The sequence below is a fragment of the Giraffa tippelskirchi genome, chromosome 5 (genome assembly GCF_054371585.1).
Source record: "Giraffa tippelskirchi isolate mGirTip1 chromosome 5, T2T-mGirTip1v1.2.pri, whole genome shotgun sequence".
Lineage (NCBI taxonomy): Eukaryota > Metazoa > Chordata > Mammalia > Artiodactyla > Giraffidae > Giraffa > Giraffa tippelskirchi.
Window position 1 is genome coordinate 93,163,391 of NC_137279.1, and position 25,623 is coordinate 93,189,013.

A 25,623-nucleotide genomic window follows, 5' to 3' on the forward strand; every position below is an offset into this window, starting at 1 on the left:
AGGCGGAGGAGGAGCTGTCGCGGTCAGCCGCCTCACAGCGATGGCGGCCGAGCAGGGCCGGCGGCGGTGGCGGCTGCGGCTACAGCCGGAGACAGCAGTGGTGGCAGTAGCGGTGGGTGGCGGGGGCCTGTGACCGGGAGCCGCCCCTGGGCCCAAGCATCATGAGCCAAGGCCCCCCCACAGGGGAGAGCAGCGAGCCCGAAGCCAAGGTCCTCCACACTAAGCGGCTTTACCGGTGAGAGGGGCCGCGGCGTGAGTGCAGCCGCCAAGGGAAGTGGGGGACAGCGAGGGGCGGGGCCTCCCGGACGGGCGGGCTCCGCTGCCCGGCTGCGGTTTGGGCGAGGGAAGAGGGTGCAATTTTGGAGGGAGCAAAGGGGGCGGGGCTCTGTAACCCGGGATTGAGCTGAAAGAAGGAATTGGGTGGGTGGGAGGTTGGGAGGGAAGCACGTGGAGGGAATCTCTTCCGCATTGAGCTTGGGACGGGCACCGAGCTTTGCTGATTTGGGGTAAGAAGGTGGGAATTGGGGACTGCAGGGGTTGAGAAGGTGAGGGTGGGGTCACAGATGGGAGAAAAACCCGGAAGGGAATAGTGCTTAGAACCCTGTAAGGATTTACAGGGAAGAGACCTGGACTGAAATCAAGAGAGGTCTTTGCTTTGCCGTTAGCTGTGTGACCTTGGGCCTTAGTTTTCTCATCCTTAAAAGGAGAGATCTGGATTTGATAGGCATTTAGGTCTCTTAGGGCTCTAAGTTTTGGGAATCTGAATGAAAATAAAGAGGCTGTAAGACTATTTGTGTTGGACCGGAAGGGAGGTGAAGGACTTTGAGTCCAGAGTTTTCGTAGTCATCGGAGCCCATTTCCGGGCACCTGGGGACTCCTGAATCCTGCTTTCCTTCCAGCCTCATGACTGCAGTCTCTTGCCAGGCAACTCCATTCCTGGTTTCTCATTTCCACAGTGCCACTCACGCTCCTCAACATCTTCATTCAGCCTTTCAGCCCTCTGTTGGGAACAGGCCGGGGTGAACACTTCCCGCCCTGAGTGGAAGATATTTTTGTGTGGGGCAGCTAGAACATGGGTTCTGGATGTGGATCAAAAAGAGAATGACACATAAAGACCAAATTGAGTTTTCTGCTTTCTACTAGGAAGTTAAGAGTTTCATTTGGCTGAGGCTCTGGAACCCGAGGTGTTTGCCTGAGAAGACTACCTTCAGAGCCATGGGCTCCATCTTGGCAGTGAAAGAGTCAAGAGCATGTTGTCTTTTCCTCCCTTGTGTAGGCATCCTGCCTGCTCTAGCTTCCTAAGCCAGAAGGCAGAGGGGAGTATTGGCTGTTCCAAAAATAGAAAAGTGATCCAAGCCCTCAACCTCTGGGCTCCCACTGTGGGCTGCCCCATGCAGTCTCCAGGCGGGTGAAGAGACTGGGTTGGCACGTGTGCCTCGTCATGCTGCCTAGTGTCAGTGCTGCCTGTCAGACAGACCTTGGGCAGTGTCTGTGATTCCTCACTTGTCTCCAGCTTTTGGTAATGGCTTTGGTCATCCTTCTCATCATTCTCAAATCTTGTTTTTTCTCAAGCCTCACAGAATTGACTGACTTAAGCTGATATGTTTGCATGTGTGGCTTACATGTATGCACAGGGGTCTCTCTGCCGGTAATTGTGCGATGTTGGCTTTGGGTAGGGTGGAAATTTGAGGCAGCACATCTCTTTCTGTTGTTTATTATAGCAGTGGTGATTGGTGGGAAGAACTGGGGGAAGAAGGTTTGATTTCTCAGCCCAAGGTAAATATGTTGTTGGACTATGAAACTGGCATTGGAGCTTCTGTAAATTTGGGAAATTCCCACAATCTGTTTATAGAAATGAAATTCTGAAATGTTTTAAGCCCCTCAGAAAAGGCAGCTGGAAAAGGGATGCTGAAAGGGATGCAAGCACCAATTATTAATAATTAGGCCAATTTTAACTACTTAAAAAGTTTTTTTAAACGTGTTTTTCTTTTTTAACACTGTGCTTGACCTAAGATTACAGTAGTGAATGAGACACAAGACTGGTTTTTGTAGTTTTTATTCTAATTGAGATTACAATTTAAGGATGGAGCTTATGGTCTGATGGGAAATGTAGAAGAAAGTGTGGAGTCCTCTAAGGTTTAAGAGTTTGCAATTAGAACTTCCTGGAGTAGTGGTTACTAACCTTTTTGAATTGAGAATCTTAAGGAAGGCTGTGGGGCCTGTCCATGAAAATACACCCCCCCACCCCCCTTTAGATCTGTGCATGGCCCTTTCCTGGGGACTAAATTAGCATATCACTGATGGCCGCCTGGTGCTGCCTTTTGCTTTGAAGGCCTGGCTGGCTAAAAGAGCTTGGCTTCCATCTCTAGGCAGCCCAGGAGGTGTTTGGAGAAATGCTGGGCTCTTAAGATTGTCTTTGAGAGGGCCTTGATTACCATCCCACCCACTCAGCTGGGTATTGGTGATCACTTCACCAAGTACAGGACAGCTTTTAGGTGTACCAACTGAGCCGCCACAAGATGCTAGCCTGCTGTGGCCCACTTTGCTTGGCCTTTGAGAGGGCCTTGATTACCATCCCACCCACTCAGCTGGGTATTGGTGATCACTTCACCAAGTACAGGACAGCTTTTAGGTGTACCAGCTGAGCCGCCACAAGATGCTAGCCTGCTGTGGCCCACTTTGCTTGGCCCAGGAGCACATTTCAGTATTCTGAATCAGCTTTGTACTATTTTAGGAATTGTAACTTACTATTTTTCGGTTGTTTTGTGTCCAAGAGCAGTGCCTGATTCGTCTGTTCTCACAGCTGCTATCTGTCATCCTCTGGGTTTTACCCTTCCAGAGATGATACTTAGGTACCTCTTGGCCATCCATTGCAGAGTTGCCTTGAACTTTTCTCTTAAGGCCTGGAATATCCTCTTTGGGATGAAGACCAATACTAACTAATCACTTACTGTGTACAAGGCATTGTTAGGAATGCTTTATGTATTAATTAATTTAACCTGCACAAAATAGGTGATGTTATTAATCCCATTTTATACATGAGAGAACTAAGATAAAGAAGTTAAATACTTGACCCAGGACTGTATAGCTGGTAGGAAGTAGAGGTAGGATTTGAACCCAGGCTGTCTGATTCTAGAGACTCTATTCTATATTAAAACAACTGGTTCCTTCAGCAGAATCCAGGAGACTTTAAGAACTTCAGGGACACTCTCATTCCCCTTTCTCTTACCCCATTATTGCAGAACAGAATTTTGTGTTAGGAATGCTTTTCCTTTATGTCTGATAATAAGCCAGCCTTTTAATAATTCATTTCACCAATATATATCAAATGCTCACTATATACCAATGCTGTATTTAAATTATTTCATTTACTCTTCACAACAGCCCTTTCAGGTAACTACTTTTATCTCCATTTTTATAGATTGGTAACTAAGCCTTAAAAAGGTTAGGTAATTTCACTGAAAATTGTAGAGTTAGTAAGACACAGCCAGATTCAAACCCTAGATTTTCTGCCTGGCATCAGAGCCTATGCTGTTTCCATTGAGAGAGCCTGCCTTCCCATATCACAGAGTTTCTCTGCCTTGTCAGTGCTGACAGTTAGCATGATAGTTATGATTGTGGACTGTCCCATGTATTGTGGGGTGTCTAGCAGCACACGCTAAATGCCAATAGTAGTGCCTCTCCTTCCCCTCCCTGGGGTTGTGACAATCAAAAATGTCTTCAGCATTGCCAGACATCTCCTGGGGGGGCGTTATATCAAGATGGAGGCTCTGTTCATCTTGTTTTGAATGGAGCTCAACCTGCAGCCATTTGGTTTCCCTACCCCTAATTCTGTAGCTTTTCCTGTAAGATCATTATATGGACCATATGCATGGCTCAAGGGCTGTTTGCCTATAATTCCCTGCAGGGCTGTGGTGGAGGCTGTGCATCGACTTGACCTCATCCTTTGCAACAAAACCGCTTATCAAGAAGTGTTCAAACCGGAGAACATTAGCCTGAGGAACAAGTAAGCTGAGACTCTATAAACTACACATCCTTAGAGTTTCTCTTTTCCTCTCCACCTGAAACCCTGTCATATACAGACATGTTCTATCTTATCTCCTGACTTTATGGTGCAGAAATGGTCTGTGACATCTCTGGCCTTCCTAAGAGGGAGAGGAGATCCCTCACTTTCTGCAGCTTCTATATCTAACAGACTGGTGCTATTAGAATGACGTTCGAGTTGGGGGAGTTGACTGTACTGCATAAGGAAGGAGAGAAAGAAAAGATACAGAGGCTGAGTAGAAAGGAGAGAATGGTGCAGGAGAAAATGAAGATTGTTAAGATTCTTACTGCTCCTGCCTGTATCTTTTGGGGCTCCACTGCCTTCTAGGACTGCTTGTCTTGTGTCCTACTGAGTGAGCCTGGATGTCTAATGGGAGACACAGACGTTTGTCAGTTGGGGTGTTGGCAGGTGCCTTCTTGCCCTCAGTTCTTGTGTCCCCCACCAAGGGATGGCCAGTCCCTCTCATGCTTCTCTACATCCTCATAGGCTGCGTGAGCTCTGTGTCAAGCTTATGTTCCTGCACCCGGTGGACTATGGGAGGAAGGCTGAGGAGCTACTGTGGAGGAAGGTATACTATGAAGTTATCCAGCTTATCAAGACTAACAAAAAGGTAAGTGGAGGGCTTCTCTGGTGGCTCAGACAGTAAATAATCCGCCTGCAATGCAGGAGACCTATCCCTGAGTTGGGAAGAGTCCCCTGGAGAAAGGAATGGCTACCCACTCCAGTATTCTGGCCTGGAGAATTCCATGGACAGAGGAGCCTGACAGACTACAGTCCGTGGGGTCACAAAGAGTCAGACACAATTGAGCAACTTTCACTTTTCAAGGGGAGGTCATAGAGCTTGGAAAGAAGTTTGTCTAAAGAGGGGAAGCTAAGGAACGAAAAGACAGCTAGGGAAGTGGCCCAGAGCATGGCTGTAGGTAGGGATATCAAGGAAGAGTTAGAAAGGAGGGAGGGAGTCATATAGAATTAGGATTAGGAGAGGAGGGGAGCCTGACCCCAGGTGGGGAGACCAGAGGAGATCTAAGAGTATAGGGGTAACTCGTGAGTAAGAGGAGAGGTGGATAAAGTTCTAGACTTGATCCACTTTCCAGAGCCAAAAATCTAAGTTTATTTCTTCAGTGAGATAAATATGGTTAGGGACAGGGAAGCAGAACTCTGATCTTGCTGCTTAACTGGCCCCTTCTTTTTCCCAATCTCCAGCATATCCACAGCCGGAGTACCTTGGAATGTGCCTACAGGACACACCTGGTTGCTGGTATTGGCTTCTACCAGCATCTCCTTCTCTATATCCAGTCTCACTACCAGCTGGAACTGCAGTGCTGCATCGACTGGACCCATGTCACCGACCCCCTCATAGGTCAGTGAAATCTGAAAGGTGGGCTGGAGGAACCAAGTTGGTTTGTTTCTACTTCGGTCTTCTTATCCCTCAGTATCTATGTACCTTGTGACCCAGCCAGGCTGTGAGGATTCTAGAAGACATACAAATGCTTCATCAAATTTGGATTTAACCAAATAAGCATATGAGTTGGGGTAAAGATCTTAAGGAAAGAGAGAGGCCTCTTTAGTTTGGGGTTGTAGACCGATAATAGAGCCAGAGGGAGGGATGGAATGATCTAGAGAAAGTCTGGTACTGGAAGATGATGTTGATAGCATTTTTTTTCCTCCCAGTTGGATTTGACTGGCACTTTCTTTTAACTTTAGAGATTGTTTCCTAGTATTTGATGGAAGTATTACAGTTTTTAGAAACATTGGGAAAATCATGGACATTCTTTCAAGATAGTGCAAATCTCTTTTTGATTTTCTGAGGTACTGGAGCTATGGTTTACCTCCTTCTCTAGTTGGTGGTTTTCTCTTCAGTTTAACTATCCTTTGGAGCTCCTTCCCTCTTCCCTCTTCCTCCAACTCCCCTTGCTCTTCATACTCCCTGCCCTCCCCTAGCCCCCTGCCCCTCCCCTCACCAGCAGAAAGACTTTCTGGGTCAGAGATGGAGGTTATGTCTGTGCCACTGTGTGGCAGCATTCTCTGATCAGAAGGCACTCTATTGTATCCATTTGAAACACTTAAGAACAAAACAGTGGGGGGTTCCCTGGTGGTCTAGAGATAAAGATTCAGCACTTTCACTACCCTGAGTTTGATCTCTGGTCAGGGAACTAAGATCCTACAAGCTCCATGGCCAAAAATAAAGCAATGTTAATCCAAGGCAGAATGCATAGGTGTCATATGAGATTGCCAGGAGGGTCCATAGCCTGAACGAAGATGACAAACCCTTATTTCAAAGAATTAATTCCCCAAACAACTTTATTTCCTTATAGATATTTCTCATTCAATGTCTCTATAGTAAATACTAGGAAGGGCTTCTCAGAATGGGAGCTGCATACCTAGGAGAGTGTCTGCAAAATGGGGGGGATAAGTGGATGTTGTCGAGCCAGATTGTCATTTAGATCCCAACTCTGTCACTTACCTGTTATGTGACTTTGATTTCTTTAACTGTAAAATGGAAGTAATAAGAGTAACTACCCCTTGGGGTTGCTTTGAGGATCACTTCAGTTGGCCTTGTGATACACTTAGATCAGTACCAAGCACATAGGAGAACTGCCTCCCAAATAGCTGAAGCTCTTTGAAGTTCCAGGGCTGCCTGGGTAAAGGGAGAGGTGAGAGCCCAGACGTCCGTGGCTCTGGCCACCTCGTGTCCTCAGGTCAGACAAGTCTCCTCCATGGTTAGGCTCTTCAACAGGCTGTCTTCTCCGTGACCTCCTCCACCAGGCAGAAGCCAGGAGCATTTTCTTTGGCCTCATCCATATGCCATTCTTCCTGGGCAAGTTTGCCATCTTTACCCAAACCTTTGACCTTTGGGTGGGGAGCGGCTCCCCAAGGCACCCACAACTATACTTACGCTTGACTTTACCTCTTCTTTCTTTCTAGTAACCTTCCTGTGATGACCTTTCACATGACCTTCTCCCAGGTAGCTGTTCTAGGTTGAGGACCCTAGACCATCTCTTCCAATTCCTTCCTGTCCTGTGAATGACTCCTACCTATGAGCCTCTGTGTCCCTACCTCTGTCCACCTTTGAGCCTGTATCTTGGATGGGCGTCGTCTCTGCCCCATAAGGCCAGGCTCCAAAACTAGACCTGGATTCTTGATCTCCATTCTCCACCTAGGAAAGATGCTAGGTAAGGGCAGAGGAATGGGCTTATAAACCTCTCTCTCTCTCTTTCTCAGGATGCAAGAAGCCAGTGTCTGCCTCAGGGAAGGAGATGGATTGGGCACAGATGGCATGCCACCGATGTCTAGTGTACCTGGGGGATTTGTGTAAGAATCAGAACCTTTCATTTTTCTCTGTTTTGGGCTCCAGGACAGGCTCTAGCTGTCCAAATTGTTGGTACCACCCTTTAAGCGACTGGAGGGCAGGAGGAGTAGTTTGGGCTCTGATAACTTTTTCCCTCCAGCCTGTTTAGTGTTTCATTCTCTTCACTGTACTTCCATGAGTCAAAAAGGATGAGTGAATGCAAGAAGAAGGGGAAAATGTCTTTGCACTTTAAGAAAGTCAGGGTGATAACCTGGTTTTAGTAGTAAGTTCGGAAGGGTTTAATTTGATGTCTTTCTCTTTTGGAGTTTTCTTTTCTCTTCATAGATTCCTAGTGGAATTGTGGTTAGACCTCAGGGAGGACTTACCTACCTGAAGTATGTTTCTCAGAATGGAAAAGGACTCTTGGCTTTATGCCTCCTGAGTTGCTAATCCTGATAGACAAAGATCTCTAGTCTTATTAGGCTCCTGGTGTGTGGCTTTTGGATGCATTATCTGTAATTGACCTGAGGTGCCTCTCCCTGCCCTTATCCCACTCCTGAACCCTTTACAGGTAGGGGGCACAGGGAGAATCAGGCTTCCCAGGTGGTAAAGAATCCTTCTGACCGTGCAGGAGATACGAGAGACATGGATTCAGTCCCTGTGTTGAGAAGATCCCCTGGAGGAGGAAATGGCAACCCACTCCAGTATTCTTTTCTGGAAAATTCCATGGACAGAGGAGCCTGGTGGGCTGTAGTCCATAGGTTGAAAAAAAGTCAAACATGAGTGAGCAGGCGCGTGCACGCGCACACACACACACACACATACACACGCAGAATCAGCTGTTTCACAGTAGATTGACCTAGTGTCATTAGTAATGTCTTCTCTCTAGAACTGAGCAGTTGAATTCCAGAACCAAATATCAGAAGTCATTTCAAGCATTAATATATGCTGTAGCTCCCCTTCATTGGGAAGAGATAATCAAGAAGAGCCTCTTTACAAACACTAAATATTCTTTACATTTTGGACCTACCAACAAGGAAGAGAGAGTTGAACAATTTGCCCATAGTCATGTAGACTTTCACCTGTGCCAGAGACCCAGACAGCCTGCCTTCTAGCTCAGGTATCTTCCTCCCAGGCTCCTATCACAGCTCTCTAGAGTGGACTTCCAGACGAGGGGAGGTGTTTTCTGAAGCATGGAATTATCGTATTTTCTTCCTACCCCTCTCTTACAGCACGGTATCAGAATGAACTAGCTGGCGTAGACACTGAGCTGCTAGCTGAGAGATTTTACTACCAAGCCCTGTCAGTAGCTCCTCAGATTGGTAAGTGGACCCCCGACTGGGGCCTCCCAACCCAGCAGCATTTTCTAAGAGGAAGACAATGTTGAGATGGCAGGCAGGCATACTCACTTCCCCCTAGGTCCTCCCCACTCTCAGTTCTTTGATACTTCACCTTGGTTCTGAATTCTTCCCCAAGTAACGCACACTCAGAAGATGGTGGAAGAGGAAGAGAAATGGGAGAGTGTTGAACTAAGAGGGAAGGAGGCAGAAAAGAAGGGAAAGAAGATGGCTTCCTCATCTCTGGTGTCTCTGTAGAAAGAGGAGACCATGCTTCAGCTGCCACTATGGAGGCACAGTGAGGGAAGAGATAAGGCTAAATTACAGGAAGAGATGGGGATTAGCATGTCAGAAGGAGAACTCATAGGTAAGAGACTGAGCTGAGATAGGAGTTGAGTCAGTGTTGGAAGAGCCACAGCTATGTTGAAGGAATGGCACCCATCAGTGCTGAATCCCTGAGGGCCAGGTGGGATTAGACTGATAGGATGTGAGTCTGTAATTAATAGCCTCCTGGAGGAACAAGATTAACTGCTGATCACCCGAGAGACGGGTGCCTCCTACAGAGCCACTGTCTCCACATGAGTTCTCTGATGCTTAGCATGTGTTGGGCCTGGCAGCTTTCGGTGAGTATTGTGGCCACAGACTGTGTGACTCCTCTTTCTCTCCAGGAATGCCCTTCAACCAGCTGGGCACCCTTGCAGGCAGCAAGTACTATAATGTGGAAGCCATGTATTGCTACCTGCGGTGGTAAGTATTTGGCAGTTCTTTCCCAGCTTTCACGTCTGCACAGTTCCTGCTTTGTTTTCTCTCTTTACATTCTCCCTTCTCTAGCTCCTGGGTAAGATAGATGGGAGAATGGTAAGATTGAGGGGGACCCTCCTCAGGGACCCTGCATCCTGACAGCCCTGCTGCATTTCACACAGCCACCTGGATTTGTAGGTACTTGGTCAGCTAATGTAGCTGTCTGCTATCATGAAAGCTAACAGGATTGCTACCTTCCTGAAGAAGGAGATAAATTGGATATAGTTGGTAAAATCGTACCAAAGTAACCTCTGACAAGAACTTCAAAATTGTAGAGCTTCAGTGTCTTGAAGTGACAGGGATGACAGACAGCATGGGGTTATCAGTTTAGCAGGGTGGATTGCTGCTTCCCTGGATCTCATTCTTATTTCTTAGAATTAAAAAACAACAACAACAAAACACAGTTTTTTCAGGGCACCCAAAGTTGGTTAGACTTAGTTTACTAAGTCACTGTAACCAAATGCATGTGAGACTGATAGGTAAATGAGAAAGCCTTTGATTAAATTTTAGTGAGACATAAACTGCCAGGAAACTCCCTTTGCCACCTAATCAGGGCCAAAATCTACTTGAGAAGCCAAAACATTCTCAGTAGTTACATAATGAATTGGCTTTCAAAGCCCAAAAGGAGTAAGGTGGTCTTATAGCTTAAATGATCAACTACTGAAGTGTAAACTATAATACCTAATTCTGCCATAGAATTCCAAGCTGTGGAATTGGAATTGGTTCACCTGGTCAAGGAAATCTATTTCCAGTATCAACAAATACTTGCCCTTATCTAGATCAGTACAGACTGGCCTTGCATCCACTGTATTCTTATTGTTTGTTTGTTTTTTTTAATTGAAGTATAGTTGATTTACGATGTTGCATTAATTTCTGCTGTACACAAAGTGATTCGGTTATATATACCTTTTTAAAATTTTTATTTTTGGTTGCTCTGGGTCTTTGTTGCCACGTGCAGGCTTTTCCTAGTTGCGGTGCCTGGACTGTTCATTGCGGTGGCTTCTCCGGGTGTGGAGTACAGGCTCTCGGTCCATGGGCTTGAGTAGTTGCAGCCTGTGGGCTCAGTAGGTGTGACTCTTGGACCCTAGAGTGTGTGAGCTTCGGTAGTTGCGGCTCATGGGCTCTAAGGTGTGTGGGCTCAGTAGTTTGGCACAAGCTCACAGTTGCTCTGTAGCATGTGGAATCTTCCTAGACCAGGGATCAAACCCCGTATCCTCTGCATTGGCAGGCAGATTACTATCCACTGTACCACCAGGGAAGTCCTATACATTCTTTCTTATAGTGTTTTCCATTATGGTTTATCACAGGATAGATATTGAATATAGTTGCCTGTGCTATACAGTAGAACCTTGTTGTTTATTCATTCTATATATAATAGTTTGCATCTGCTAACCCCAAACTCCCAATCCATCCCTCCCCTACCTTTCCCTCGGCAACCACAGTTCTGTTCTCTAGGTCTGTGAGTCTGTTTGTGTTTCATAGAGAAGTTCATTTGTGGCATATTTTAGATTCCACATGCAGGTGATATCACATGGTATTTGTCTTTTTCTGACTTGCTACACTTAGTATGATAATCTCTAGTTCCATCCATGTTGCTACAAATGGTATTATTTCATTCTTTTTTTATGAGTGAGTAGTAGTCCATTACATAGTATAATATATGTGTACCATATCTTTATTCATTCATCTGTAGATGGATATTTGTTTCCATGACTTGGCTATTGTAAATAGTGCTGCTATGGTGCTAGTGGTAAAGAACGCACCTACCAATGAAGGAGAAGTAAGAGATGTGAGTTTGGTCCCTGGATCAAGAAGATCCCCTGAAGAAAGGCATGACAACCCATTCCAATATTCTTGCTGTTTTTTGGTGAATCCCATGGACAGAGGAACCTAGCAGACTACAGTGCATAGGGTCCCAAAGAGTTGAACACAGCTAAAACAACAGTATGCGCACACATGAACATAGAGGTGCATGTATCTATTTGAATTATTGTTTTGTCTGGGTATACGCCCAGGAGAGGGATTGCAGGATCATAAGGCAACTCTGTTTTTAGTTTTTTGAGGAACCTCCGTACTGTTTTCTGTAACAGCTGCACCAATTTACATTTCCACCAACAGTGTAACAGGGTTAGGTTTTCTCCACCCTTTCCTGCATTTATCATTTGTGTATTTATTCTTACATATGATTACCAGGTTTCTATCCTCCCATTGCATCTTTCCCATTCCTTGTATGCCTTCCAGGGAATGCCCCCCTTACTTGTCCTGGATCCCGTATCACATTGAGTCAGTTGCAAAGAGAGCCAAGTACATCCAGGTTTGGGAGGTGCCCACTAAGGTCCTCTTCTACTATGCTTAAACAATTATATCTCATGTTTTGTAGGTTAGGCACTTGCCTAGGGCTCAGTCTGGCAGTCCTACTCCTGGTGGCATTGTCGAGGGTCAGGCAGTGGTATTCGGCTGATCTCGTGTCTGATATGTCTGGAGAATTGGCTTATCTGGACCCCTTTCCCTCTCCTTATAGTCTTGGGGCTTCTCTATGTGGTATCTTCCTCAAGGTAGATGGACTTCTTACATAGTGGCTTAGGACTCCCAACAGCAAATAATGACCCAAGAAACTTGAAACTAGGGTCTGCCAGTCTCTTAAGGCCTGGGCCTGGAAACTGGTGGAGTCACTCCTACAATATTCTCTTGGTCAAAGCTTTTCAATAGTTGTTGTCTCCCACCCCCACCCCCTGCCAAGATTTAAAGGAAGGTGACATAGAACCCACTTCTCAGTGGAAGAAATATCAAAAAATTTATAGCTATATTTAATTCACCTCTAACATGTATTTCTTCTTTTCTGTATCTTGCTTTTTATAATTAAAAGATGTTTCAGGGACTTCCCGGTGGTCCAGTGACACAGGATCGATCTCTGTTTGGGGAACTAAGATCCCACATGCCGTGGGGCATGACCAGAGGAAAAAAATAAAATAATAAAAATTTTAAAAAGACATTTCAAAAAACAAGACATTTTTAAAAAGTATAGCATGCTGTTAGTCTTTGTGGTAGGGCAGACTGGAGTTGGAGATTCAGCTGTACTATGTTTAGCTGTATGACCTTTGCATTATACTCGATCTCTCAGGCTTCATTCCCTTGTCTATAAATGTGGGCAGTAGTAGGGTACAGTGCCTGACAGAGTGGGGTGCTCAGTACATATTTGCATTTGAATGAATATTGTGAAGATTAACTAAAATAGTATATGTAAATATCCTTAATGCTTGTTAAATGCTACCTATTAAGTGCTCTGCTTTTAAAAAGATGAAAAATAGTGTATTTCAGGGTTACTAACTAAGTTATGTTTGTAACATTGAATAGGATTAATTGTCCCATATCTGGATGCAGAGGAGATACAGATGTCATCATTACTCTGATTAATCTGAAAGTTGTATGTGTGTGTTTTTATTAGGAAAGATAGTTTTCACCCTCAGTCTGGACGTGAAAGAAGCGGCTGGAGGCAGCCTGTATTCACTAGAAACAGTGCTCCTGGGACATCCTTGATGGTCCAGTGGCTGAGACTCCACACTTCCAATGCAGGGGGCCCGGGTTCAATCCCTGGTTGGGGAACTAAATCTCACACACCACAGCTAAGACCTGGAGCAGCCAAGTACATAAATAAATGTTTAAAAAAGAAAAACAGTGCTTTTTAAATCCCTGGAAGACTGACATTTCCCCTCTCCTCCTCTGCCAAGACTCAGTAGCTCACCTCTGTCTCCTTCAGCATCCAGTCGGAAGTGTCCTTTGAGGGGGCCTATGGAAACCTCAAGCGGCTGTATGACAAGGCAGCGAAAATGTACCACCAGCTGAAGAAGTGCGAGACTCGGAAACTCTCTCCCAGCAAGAAGCGGTGAGTGGGGCCTGTGGGAAGAGGGGATCTTCCTGCAGTTGGTACAGTAGGACCACAGGGACTCTGGAGCTGTTCGCCATCTACCTTGGGCTCCTCTCATTTCAGATGTAAAGACATTAAGAGGTTGCTGGTGAACTTTATGTATCTGCAAAGCCTCCTGCAGCCCAAAAGCAGGTGAGTAGAAGAGAATGTGAGCAAGAACTGTGTCCTGGGAGCCCCATCCACAATGGCTCCTTTATGGCAGGGGCCTTGGAGAGGAGGGAGTGGGCTGATGAATTCTGTCTCTCGATTGGAAATTCTTTAGCTGGTTAGTCCTTTCTCGGCATCCCTCACTGTCTCACCTTAGGTTCCATGCCCATTCTCTGGGTGGCTCACCCTCTGGCAGATTGGGTGCTTACTGGAAGTTGAAGGAATGGCCGAATGGGAAGCCCACCCACATCCCTTACACTGTATGTCTGCCCTTCCCATGTTATTCTGTCTGCTTTAGAGATCAGCCAGCACCGAGTCCCCCTCCTCCTCTCTGAAGTCTCCCTTGTAGGATCCCATAGTCTTTTCTCTGAATCCTGTATTCTCAGCTCTTTGTGCCTGCCCCAGCCCCCATCACTGACCTCCCATTACTCCTGCCCTTCAACAGCTCCGTGGACTCAGAGCTGACATCACTTTGCCAGTCAGTCCTGGAGGACTTCAACCTCTGTCTCTTCTACCTGCCCTCCTCACCCAACCTCAACCTGGCCAGTGAGGATGAGGAGGAGTATGAAAGTGGATATGCTTTCCTTCCGGACCTTCTCATCTTTCAAATGGTCATCATCTGCCTTATGGGGGTGCACAGCTTGAAGAGAGCAGGTAACTCTCCCTGTGTCCCTCTTTTCTCTCCCACTGGCTTTTGGGATCCTCACTTACCCTTTTCTGCAGCTCCTTATCCATAAAGTTGCTTCCACAGTAGTCCCTTCACTACCTGCGTCACTGTCTGGCTGTAGGAGAGAGCCCTGAAGGAGCTCCTAGTGAACAAACAAAGGCAACAGCGTATTCTCACCCCCTCTACCCTCCCACACCCACAGATACATGCACCCTTGTCTGGGACCAGGTTGAGATGCTTAACTGTTGATCCAGATGGAATTCAGACTTGGTGGCAGTGGGGTGGGGGCAGTTAGTTTCTCCCAGAGGTATATGTAGAGCAAGGTCGGATGGAAGGGAGGGAAAGACGGATGGGACTGGGTGTAAACATGCTTGGGGAGTGGGGAGGGGCCTGCGTGAAAGCATCAGAGCTGGGGAGGATGAGGTGGGACAAGAGGAAGCAGGATGAACTGGCACATTCCACATTACAGGATGAGAGTGCAGAGACCTGGGAAATCTTTTTTACCCTAGAGAAAGTTTTTAGAGGTAAATAAATCCTTGGGAGGGTTGAGAACAGGTGAGATAAGGTTGGAATTAATGGTGCTTACTACTCTTCAGGGCCCTCAGCCCCTAACACTGGCTTTCCTGGGTTTAGGATCCAAGCAGTACAGTGCAGCCATTGCCTTCACCTTGGCCCTCTTCTCCCACCTTGTCAATCACGTCAACATCCGGCTGCAAGCTGAGCTGGAAGAGGGCGAGAATCCCGTCCCGGCATTCCAGAGCGATGGCACAGGTGCGGGGATGGGGAGGTTGTGGCTGTGGAAAGGGTAGCATGGGGTGTGGGGATCATGGGAGGGGAGCATAGGTGTGGTGGGGGGTGCTGTCAAAGAGCACCTGCCAGTGTCCCAGTGCTGATCGTCCTCTTTCCACAGACGAACCAGAGTCCAAGGAACTCTTGGAGAAGGAGGAGGAACCGGGTCCTGAGCCTCTTCCTGTAGTACCTCCAGAGGGCGAGGTCAGAAAGAATCGGAAGTTCTCCCGCCTCTCCTGCCTCCGCCGCCGCCGCCACCCACCCAAAGCAGGTGATGACAGTGACCTGAGTGAAGGCTTTGACTCAGACTCAAGCCATGACTCGGCCCGGGCCAGTGAGGGCTCAGACAGTGGCTCCGACAAGAGTCTTGAAGGTGGGGGAACAGCCTTTGATGCTGAGACAGATTCAGAAATGAACAGTCAAGAGTCCCGATCAGACCTGGAAGATATGGAGGATGAAGACGGGACACGGTCCCCAGCCCTGGAGCCATCTCGGGCCAGGTCAGAGGTTCCTGAATCCCTCAATGGCCCTCTGGGCCCCAGTGAGGCCAGCATTGCCAGCAATCTACAAGCCATGTCCACCCAGATGTTCCAGACCAAACGCTGCTTCCGACTGGCCCCCACCTTCAGCAACCTGCTCCTCCAGCCCACCACCGAAACTCCCACCTCGGCCAGCCACGGGCCCTTTGTCAATGGAGATGTGGACAAGCCCTCAGAGCCAGGTACTTGGGCCTCTGTTCGTCATCCTGCTTGGGCCACACCTCTATACTGTCAGCATTCACTTGAGAGAGGCTGCTCTTTTCTCTGAGTGCTTCTCATCCCTACCCTTGCTGCCTTGCTCTGGCCTCTGCCTATAGTGTGGCCCAGGAGCTTTTTCCTGGAGATCCCCTCTCCTGCTCACTTCCTCATCCTCAACTCCCAGCTGATTTTGTGGTCGTATTTTCCCACTCCCACCTTGCCCTGTGGGTTTGGGGCTTTCCTCCCCACACAACACTAGCAATAACTTCTCCTGTGCTGCCCCAGGTCCTGCCAGGGCTCCTGGAAGCTAGAAAAACCAGCACCCACTAGGAGGGCAGGCGGATTAGAACAAGACATTTCTCCTGAGGGCCTTCCTCTGAGGTGCAGAGGGAACACCTGGTCAGCAGCAGCAAGCATTTGTGGCGTCTACGTGGTGCCAAGCACTAGGCTGCACTATTTCGGGTCTTGTCTTATTTAACTTTCATGGCAGTCTTTTTTTCTTACAAGTTTTTTGTTGTTGTTGTTTTGTTTTGTTTTTTAATTTTTTTGGCCACACCTTGTGACATGTGGGATCTTAGTTCCCTGACGAAGATTTGAACCCGTGCCTCCTACATTGGAAGCACTGAGTCTTTACCACTGCACCCCCAGGGAAGTTCCCATGGCAGTCTTGTGGTGGAAGAGTCATCATCCCTGTTCTAAATGCTGTCCTACTAAGCTTCTGTGCAATGCTCCTTTATCCTGGAACATACTTTCCCTCCCTTGCTGTGAGTGTGTTGCTTGGCTAATTCTCACTTGCCCTCTAGATTTTGGCTTATAAGTCACTTGGTCTGGGAGTCCTCCAAGGGTCGGCTTCCTGTGGTCTCCTGTAGCTCCTACACCTCCACAGCTTCCAGCCCTTTCCCATTCAAGTGATGATGTCCATTGGCTTGTATGTGTGCCCACCAGTACCATGAGCCTCTTGAGGGCAGGGGAGTCCATGTTTTGTCTGTTGCTGTATCCCCATTACCAAACACAGAGCTTAGCACAGGGCTGGGACTTAGTAAATACTGAATGAGTAAAAGAAATGAGGAAGCTGATGCTCAGAGGTGGAGTGTGACCTGCATAGTGTTCTAACCTGCAGGCTTGAAGAGCTGGGAGCTGGAAGTAGTTTTAAATTCTGTACCCTTTTTCACCCTACCTGTAGCTCCTTTCCGACTGTCTGCCCTGCCTTTCGCACAGAATGAGCACATCATAGATGTCAGTTGAATCAGTAGCTGTAGACCTCACAAATTAGCTCATATTTTAAAAGGCACCAGGCTCTTGGCTTAAAAGCAATCAGTTAGTGGACCTAGAGAAGTCAGGCCGGAATCTCATTCCTCTCTTTTCACATCAGAATTCCTCAGAAGAGTCCAGGCAGGTGGGGGCATGCTCCTCTCAAGAGAGCTGAAGTCTGTTGCCATGTGTCTACTAGTTGCTCATCCCAGTTCTCTGTCGCCCACTCCCAGCCTCTGAAGAGGGCTCGGAGTCGGAGGGAAGCGAGTCCAGTGGGCGCTCCTTTCGGAATGAGCGGAGCATCCAGGAGAAGCTGCAGGTCTTGATGGCCGAAGGCCTGCTCCCTGCTGTGAAAGTCTTCCTGGACTGGCTGCGGACCAACCCCGACCTCATCATTGTGTGTGCGCAGGTGCGTCACTCCACACCCACTGCCCTCTTTAGCTCCCAGGGTGTGAGGGGAGGGCTGGGCCAGCCACGATGGGGCGAGGGAATCCCCTTAGCTGGGCTGGGCAAGACAAAAGTTATTGTCAAGCACCTGTTCTATGCTATCTCCTAATGCTTTTTACAGGCAAGGCTTAGGCATGACCTTTGCCCTCAAAGAGCCTGTGACCTAGGCTGGGATACAAGTCTCGTGGACTGGGAAAGGGAGAGAGCTGCTTATTCGGCTTTGTGTCCCCAGCGCTAGGCATGATGCTGACTGTATTGAGTAATATTGATGAAAATACATGTTCAAGGGCTAACCTTGGTAGGCATCCAGAGAAGAGAGAGGGCACAGCGTGGTGACAGGAGAGATGGGACTAGGCAGTGACAGGGTGCACAGACAAGGTGCAGCTGTTATGGGCAGGGAAATGGCTTAAAGAGAGTTCTGCAGCTGGAGTGAGCAGTGTCAGAGGTGGGCTTCCATGGAGGCTGGCTGGGTTGATGGTGGCCTTCTCCTTCCCTTCTCAGGTTCAGAGCCTTCATCTCAAGCCTCTGGTGTGCTGAGGCTTTTCCTCAGTGTTGTTTTATTCCAGAAGCAGACCTACCTGCTGTGGAAGACCCTTTTCCCTGTCAGTCGCCCTCTTCCCTAGAAGAGAGAGTTTAGGTCAGGGCCAGGCACACCCTGGGGCGTGTGCTTGTGCCTGACAACAGCTAGTTAGTCACTGTTAGTCATCAAGGGTGGTGTAGTGAAGATGGCGGTGCAGGCCTCATCCCCAGAGAGGTGGCCCAGTGTGTGCACCTGGAGAGCTGAAAGGAGAAGTTTGTGCTAGACAGGGAGACACTTCTTCCAGCTCTCTAGCTTTTTCCACTACCAAGAACCAGAGAGTTCTTGCTGTGGTTTCATTCCTCCCTGTTTTCCAAGTCCTCTGTAAGCCCCCCTGTTGTTAATTTTTTTGTTAACACTTCTAGGCATGTGACCATAGCCCCAGACCTCCCAAATCTAGTGCTTTTCTTGTTCACTGCCAGCCTCCAGAACTGCCCCAGTTAAAGACTTCTGTTTCTCTCTCAAGAGCTCTCAAAGTCTGTGGAACCGCCTGTCTGTGTTGCTGAATCTGTTGCCAGCTGCCGGCGAACTCCAAGAATCTGGTGAGTGAGTCCCTGGCACTGCCCTCCCTTTCCCTCTCCCTCACTGGCCCACAAACCCCCCCACCCCCCATCCTGGTAACCTGGCGCTTAGGGTAAGGAGGTTAATGCAATTCACTGTGTCACCTCCCTAACACACAGCAGTCATTGTGGTCTGGCCTTCTCTCGTTTCTTGCCCCAACACTGCCCCACTGTGGGCAGGTGGCCTGGGCCACCAGGGAGTGTGCTTGCTGAGCAGTCCTCCAGCCCTTCCAGTTCTGGTCTCCTAAATCTCTTCCTGATGGCCCTGTGTACCATCTCTCCTTTCCTCCCCACATCTCTCCCCACCTTCTGTCCAAGGAGTATATCCTGCCTGGGAATTCCCAAAGGGAAACACTGTGTCCCTCTGACTGGGGGCTCCCACAGAGCAGGGGTCTCACGTGTCCTCTTTTTTCCCCAGGCCTGGCCCTGTGTCCTGAGGTCCAGGAGCTTCTTGAAGGTTGTGAACTGCCTGACCTCCCATCTAGCCTGCTGCTCCCAGAGGACATGGCACTTCGCAACCTGCCTCCCCTCCGGGCGGCCCACAGACGCTTTAACTTTGACACAGATCGGCTCTTGCTCAGCACCTTAGAGGAGGTGATGCAGTCATTCCTCACGCCACAGGCTTTGTTGTTTGAAGACTCGGTAGCAAAGCAGGAGCTCAGGCTGGGGGTAGGGATGGGGGGCAGGCTGGCACCCCTTCCATCCAGACATGGAGCATGTCCCTGGCTGCAGCTCTGAGTCCTTTTTCACTCAGTGAACCATTTGGGCTTCCTGTCGTTTCTTGGCAGGATGTCCATCCACAGTGTCTCCCTTTGTAGAATAAGCCGCCTTCCCCTTTCCCCACCTTTTGGAGAGGACAGAACAAGTAAATTATTAGGGCTTTAAAATCTCTATTGATCTCTTTTCTCTTCTGAGCCCAGCCTCCTCTAAGCTGACCAGCAGAGAAAGTTGGAGCTGGAAGGGAATGTTCTGCCCTTTTAGTCCAGTGACTTTCACCCTTGTATCTGTGTCACCACATGGGCCATCTGGGGGCAGCAGAGGGAAGCCAAGTGGACTGGCGTACCAGCACCATGCACACAAGCACGCGCACACACACACACTGCACACACACCCCCTTTGGTTTCTCCTTCTCCAGCCAGAGCAGGTTGGCTTTATACTCTGTTTTATATTCTAGCACTCTAGATAAAATTTTTGTTTGATTGGGAAAGAAGGGTTTTGCTGACCAAAAACACAAGTTGCAAATGGTGATCTAGTATGTCCTCTCATTGTACACGTTAGGATCGAGCCCTAGAGGAGAGAGATGGCATGAGAACCCAGGTCTCGTGTCTCCCAGCATGTGGCCTTATCTCTCTCTCCTCAGCCCTGAGTCCTGCTTCTCCAGTCCTTCTCAGAGTCTCCTCCCCCTACGTGATCACTCTCTCTCTGGTAGCTACAGGCTCTGGGCCTCGGTGCTCCTCTTCTCTCTACACACCCTAGGCCTTGGCAGGGAGCCCGTGTTGCTGAGGGGGCTGGACTGGCGGAGGGCGGGGAGGGGAGGGGGAAGGAGCCCCAGCGGGGGCAGGTGAGTCTGGAGGACCCTACTCAACCAGGCTGGCTCCCATGTCTCCACAGACAGTTGTGCGTATCTGCTGCATACGCAGCTTTGGCCACTTCGTTGCCCGCCTGCAAGGCAGCATCCTGCAGTTCAACGCAGAGGTCGGCATCTTTGTCAGCATCGCCCAGTCTGAGCAGGAGAGCCTGCTGCAGCAGGCCCAGGCCCAGTTCCGCATGGTGAGTCAGGCTGCCCCTCCCTGTCCGCTTTGCTCCCACAGGCTCACTGAGAAACCACGGTCAGAGGCTCAGACACGCTGTGGCCCTTGACTGAAGGACCTGGTCATTGGGGCCAAGGCAGCAGAAACCGAGCCTAGGGAGACCAGAGGGCAGGGAAGGAACCGAGGGCAGGTGGGGAGCGAGAGGTGCTTTGGGCAGCGGCAGCCTGGCACCACTGCTGTATCTGGACTGACTGGGGATTGGGGGCCATTTCTGTCCCCTCCTAGTCTGAATTGAGCAAGTCACTTGACCTTGCTAAACCTGTTTCCTTGTCAGTTACATAGACTAGTAGAATCAGCTTTATGGGGTTATTGTGACTAAGGCATGGTAGTGAATGTCAGGCACTTTGCATGTTGCAGCAAATGCTCCTTGACTGAGGTTCCTGCATCAAACACCATGCAGGAACCTCCCATCCCACAGGAGCCCCAAAGAGTAGGAGGTGGCCTGTGTTCTCTCTTCCATTCAGTCATTCATTCTACAGATATTTGCTGATAATCTGCTCTGTATCAGTAGCCTAGGCATGGGAGTTAACAGCTGCAAACAAGACAGGCCTGTGTCTTGTGGCACTGATGCTTTGTGAGCAACAGTCTGAGTTCTGCAGTGGGGCCTGCATAACCCTGGCATATTGTCCTCCCCCAGCTCAGTGGCATCGGCACATTTGGGGTGGTGGTGTCTGGCACAGGAAACACAGCACACGTGTCTTGGCAAGCTCAGGAGTTCTTCCTCATCTCAAGCCAGTATGCTCCCCCGTGTTCTTCCTTTCCCCAGCCATAGGCTCCCCCACCTCTGAGCACCCCCTTCCTGTGGATGGGAAGGAGCACTGGCTCCCCAGAAACTCCCTTCCTTGCTGCGTTAAAAGCAAGCACATTTTGTTAAAAACTAACCTTTTGTGTTAAGACTTTAATTCCTACTCCATAGGGGAAAACAAGGGGGGTTACAAAAATAATTATGGGGAAGTTACACAGCTTCAGAAAATGTAGAGTGTTTGCAGGCATTTCCTTTGGCCTAGAACTCCTGAAAACTCCTCCTGGGGGGCGGGGAATACTTGAGAGCCCCTCTGGTGCGCTGCTGGACACCACAGGCCACTCTGGAGCCAGGCCCCACTGCCTGCTGGGACTGCATCCTGCTCCACCCAATGCAGGGTTTCCACCCCAAGGGGTTCAGCCCCCAGTGGTGGCAGCAGCGTGCTCCTTGTCATATTGCCACCTCCCATCATTTATCGAGTTTTCCATGTGCAGAGCTGCTTTGCATGTGACATCTCAGGTGCTTGCATTCTCATTTTATAGGCAAGGAAGCACAGAATGTCAGAGGGAGGTATGGGCGGCTGAGCCAGGGCCCTGGCATTGGAAAGACCTGGCTCTTGTCCTTGTTCTAAGCTGCTCTGGGAGTTCAGCTTCTCCACAGGCCAGTGGGCCACTGCTCCTGCTCTCCAGGCTCTAGTGTCTGCTTGGGTTAGGGACCCCTCTTTGCCCATGGGCCCAGTCTTCTGCCTCCCTTCTTTCCTTTCTCTACCAGCGTTTCTCAAAGGGGACACTCTGGAGGGAGTGAGAGGCAGACACTTCCTACCCATAGTATAATTACCAAAACTAAGAAATTAGGATTGGTGCAGTACTATCAACTACAAGCTTTATTCAGATTTCACTAGTTTTCCTACAAATCTTTTTTTTTTCCCGAAGATCCCACGTTACATTTGATCATTAACGTCTCCTTAGTCTTTCCTTGTCTTTTATGATCTTGACACTTCTAAAGAGTACTGGTCAGCTGCTCTGTGGAGTGACCCTCACGTGGCTTTGCCTGGCATCTTCTCATCAGGAGGAGGCTTACATCCCAGGTTACTATTTTAAATCCTCACTCTGATGATGCCAGTTTGTTCATCAAAGAGTCTTTAGTGGTTGCCCATGTCTTCTAGAATAAGTCCCCATTCTTGATTTCATCTTTAGACCATATTCATCTAGAAGACAAAGGAAAACCATCACAGGGCTTTTAGTCAGGGCCATGGTGGACCACAGATGGTTTTTGAAAGATTGCATTGGTTGTCAGCAGAGAAAATGGGTTGGAGGCAGAGAGTAGAAAGGAGGTGGTTTTAATAGTCAAGGTGGGAGTACTGGCTTAGGCCAGGGTTGTGCTTTGAAAATAGAAGGATTCAAAGGGATGTGAGTGACTTTTCTTTTTTTTAAAGGAGGTACAGTCGACAGGACTAGGAGGCTGAGAGAGAGGAAAAAGTCAAAGCTGGTTAGCTTTCTGAGTTGACAGATGGTGGTTTATTTAGTAAGCTGGGGGACATGGGAGGATTAGAAGCAGCTTTGGAGAAGCAGATCGGGCTGTCGAGTAGGCAGTTGAGTATATATGTCTCGAACTCAGGAGTGCTCAGGTCTGGGCTGAAGCTAGTTTTTGGAAGAAGTTTGCAAGTGGATGGTGATAGAAAGTGAAGAGTTGCAAGGACGGTGTTCCCTAGGAGGGAGGGCGGATTGAGGGGAGCAGAGGTGAGACCAGACAGGTGCTGTCCCCGCCTTTTCTCCCCGGGGGCGTGGGCTGCTACTGGGACGTGTTCAGATTGCACCGGAGTGGTATTTTGTCTCCCACGCCTCCCTTCCCTTCACTTAGCGGGAGCGATAGAGAGTTGACTTATATAAAGCTGTACCCATTTCAGACCCGAGGAATCCCTGTTGGAGTTTTTGATCACTGAAGAAAGGAATATTCTCCCAACTCCTTGTCCCAAGCTAAACACCTGTTTCTTTTGCCCCTTTGTAGGCACAGGAGGAAGCTCGGCGGAACCGGCTGATGAGAGACATGGCCCAGCTACGACTTCAGGTAGGAAGCCAGGGCCCAGCACTGCTTCTGCTCTTGATCTATTGTTGCCTGAAGCCCCCGCTGTGGCCGTCCACCTCGCCCTGACCAGCCTCATAGACTGCCCTCCACTGCTGACTTGTCACTGAGCCTTTGTGCTCCCTTTCTGCCATCACTTCTCTCTTTTCCTTCTCTTCCTCTTAACCCTTGTTCCTGTCTACTTTTCCTCTGAGGCCACTCATAGGAAATGGCAGCAGGAGGAGTCCCATAAGAGCCACCTTGAGAAGCATTCTCCCCCCACCCAGCCCGCACGCAGCTCCACCCCCACCCCCCACCTTCTCTCAACAGCTTGAGGTCTCTCAGCTGGAAGGGAGCCTGCAGCAGCCCAAGGCACAGTCAGCAATGTCTCCCTACCTCGTCCCTGACACCCAAGCCCTCTGCCACCATCTCCCTGTCATCCGCCAGCTGGCCACCAGTGGCCGCTTCATTGTCATCATCCCAAGGACAGGTAAGTGTATTGGAGAGGTCGGGGCACAGAGTGTGGCTGAAAGAGAATCTGGCTGGGAATCGAGAGACCCTTACTTAGGCCCAGTTCACACACAGTGGCCTTGGTCAAGTCCTACCACCTCTCTCAACTTCGGTCATATCATCTGTGAAGGGGGCATGACCATCTCTGTCAAACCCTGACTCACAGGGAGGTTGGGAGAAGCAGGTGGTAAGTTGCCAAGTGCGTTGTTGGCAGAAGGTCAGTTAGACCTTCAGGGCTCCTGTGGGGGCTGCAGTGTGTCCTGGAGCAAGTGCAGGTGCTTCTGCAGAGCCCGCGTCACAGCAGCCGGAGCTCATCTGTTTTGTCCTTCCCCCACCCTCACCATGTCCGCCAGTGATCGATGGCCTGGATTTGCTGAAGAAGGAACATCCAGGGGCCCGGGATGGGATCCGATATCTGGAGGCAGAGTTTAAAAAAGGGAACAGGTGAGTACAGGCCTGGCTGGACCTGTGCTGAGCCCAGGTCAGCACAGATGCCTATATGTTCCTTGCGTAAGACACATACTCGTGGTCCCTGCTCACAGTTGGCTCACGGCCTGGGGAAGAAGGCCGAGGATATAATTATTAGTCAGGGGTTAGGTGCTGCAATAAACAGTGATTGGAGGAGCCAGGAGCCCTGTTGGGGAACACTGGCCTGCTGTCCATCTGCCTCTGGGGCAAACATGAGATCAGTGTCAGTGGGGAGAGGGGAGCAAGCCCCCAACTCAAGCCATGGGCGCTTTTGCAAGAGTTTCTCCTGCTTTAGGTGATCAGGTTGACCAGGGGCTTCCCATGGTTCACAGGGGTGGGGTGGCAGTGTGTAGGTGCTCAGCCCAGCACAGGCCCTTCCTTCTGGCCTTTAGGGCCAGAAAAGGACTAGGCACTGGGTGTTGGGAGGAGGGAGAAAGCTCTCTGCTCTCCGCTGGCTGGCCCACCCTCCTCTGCATCTGCCCTTGCCTGGCCAGGAAGCCACACAAAGCCTTCTTGTTTGGACCTTGTCTCCAGAAGCACTGACTTGAAAAGCATCTGCTGCTTCTCCCCCACCCAGCTCCTCCCCAGGGAGCAACCAAAGAAGTGATGTTATCAGGAGGAGGAACAAGCGGGGCTCAGCAGCTGGGGAGCCACTTAGAATGGCTACAGACGGACCTGTGACGTGGGAGACGCCCCTTCCCATCCCGTGACACGGGGCCTCTCTGTGTGAACTGGGCAGCCCCCCACTGCCCCGCCACTGCCACTCTCCTGTCTCCCTGCAGATACATTCGCTGCCAGAGAGAGGCGGGGAAGAGCTTTGAGCGGCATAAGCTGAAGAGGCAGGATGCCGATGCCTGGTAACATTTCCGCCTGTGCCTCTGGAACCCCAGATATGCTGCCTGCCTTGCTCCTCTGTGGGCACGCCCCAGGAGAGTAGGACAGGGCCAGAGAATCCAGTCACAAGCAGCAGGACCAGCCTGGGGCCAGGCTCAGCCTGCCAGGCGCCTCTGCAGATCTCACCCTAGAGGGAGTGAGAAGTCACTCCAGCTCTGGCGCCCCTGCGGCCCTGAGATCCTTGGGCTCAGGGCCCTCCCTCACCGTATCTTTGGTTCCTGGAGCATATCCTCCAGGCCAGCTTCCAGAACCCACTGCTCCAAGCTGCCTGGTAGCTCTTGCTGTCTCCTGGGCTCCTCCCCATCCCAGCTTCCCCTGTGCCCTAGGGATCTGGTATTCAGGCTGTGCTAATGCTGGGACTTGGCCCTCCCTCCCCCTCCCCTCCCCTCTCCAGGACACTCTATAAGATCCTGGACAGCTGCAAACAGCTGACTCTGGCCCAAGGGGCAGGTGAGGAGGACCCGAGTGGCATGGTGACCATCATCACAGGCCTTCCACTGGACAACCCTAGCACGCTCTCAGGCCCTATGCAGGTGGGTCACGGGGTGATGTTCGGGGAAGAGTG

At 49.6% G+C, this 25,623-nt stretch overlaps 1 protein-coding gene across 14 annotated transcripts in view; it reads left to right on the forward strand.

Annotated features, from left to right (window-relative positions):
- Positions 1-25,623, forward strand: part of SMG5 (SMG5 nonsense mediated mRNA decay factor) — a 27,185-nt gene continuing 1,562 nt past the window's right edge. Inside the window, exons 1-22 of one of the 14 annotated variants that reach the window (XM_081494241.1) lie at positions 319-506; positions 1,144-1,519; positions 3,908-4,006; positions 4,532-4,655; positions 5,249-5,405; positions 7,268-7,357; positions 8,567-8,656; positions 9,340-9,418; positions 13,230-13,355; positions 13,461-13,529; positions 13,990-14,198; positions 14,845-14,982; positions 15,122-15,721; positions 17,222-17,397; positions 18,479-18,554; positions 18,991-19,166; positions 20,184-20,342; positions 23,133-23,192; positions 23,517-23,676; positions 24,050-24,140; positions 24,947-25,021; positions 25,453-25,591. In XM_081494241.1, the coding sequence (XP_081350367.1) occupies positions 4,557-4,655; positions 5,249-5,405; positions 7,268-7,357; positions 8,567-8,656; positions 9,340-9,418; positions 13,230-13,355; positions 13,461-13,529; positions 13,990-14,198; positions 14,845-14,982; positions 15,122-15,721; positions 17,222-17,397; positions 18,479-18,554; positions 18,991-19,166; positions 20,184-20,342; positions 23,133-23,192; positions 23,517-23,676; positions 24,050-24,140; positions 24,947-25,021; positions 25,453-25,591 (2,769 nt within the window). In that variant the 5' untranslated portion in view covers positions 319-506; positions 1,144-1,519; positions 3,908-4,006; positions 4,532-4,556. Of the gene's footprint in view, positions 236-293; positions 507-1,143; positions 1,520-3,907; positions 4,072-4,453; positions 4,656-5,248; positions 5,410-7,267; positions 7,358-8,566; positions 8,657-9,339; positions 9,419-13,229; positions 13,356-13,460; positions 13,530-13,989; positions 14,199-14,844; positions 14,983-15,121; positions 15,722-17,221; positions 17,438-18,434; positions 18,555-18,990; positions 19,215-20,161; positions 20,343-23,132; positions 23,193-23,516; positions 23,677-24,049; positions 24,141-24,946; positions 25,022-25,452; positions 25,592-25,623 lie in introns of those variants that run through there. The other 13 variants (XR_014054927.1, XM_081494238.1, XM_081494244.1 and 10 more) reach the window with 13 other exon arrangements.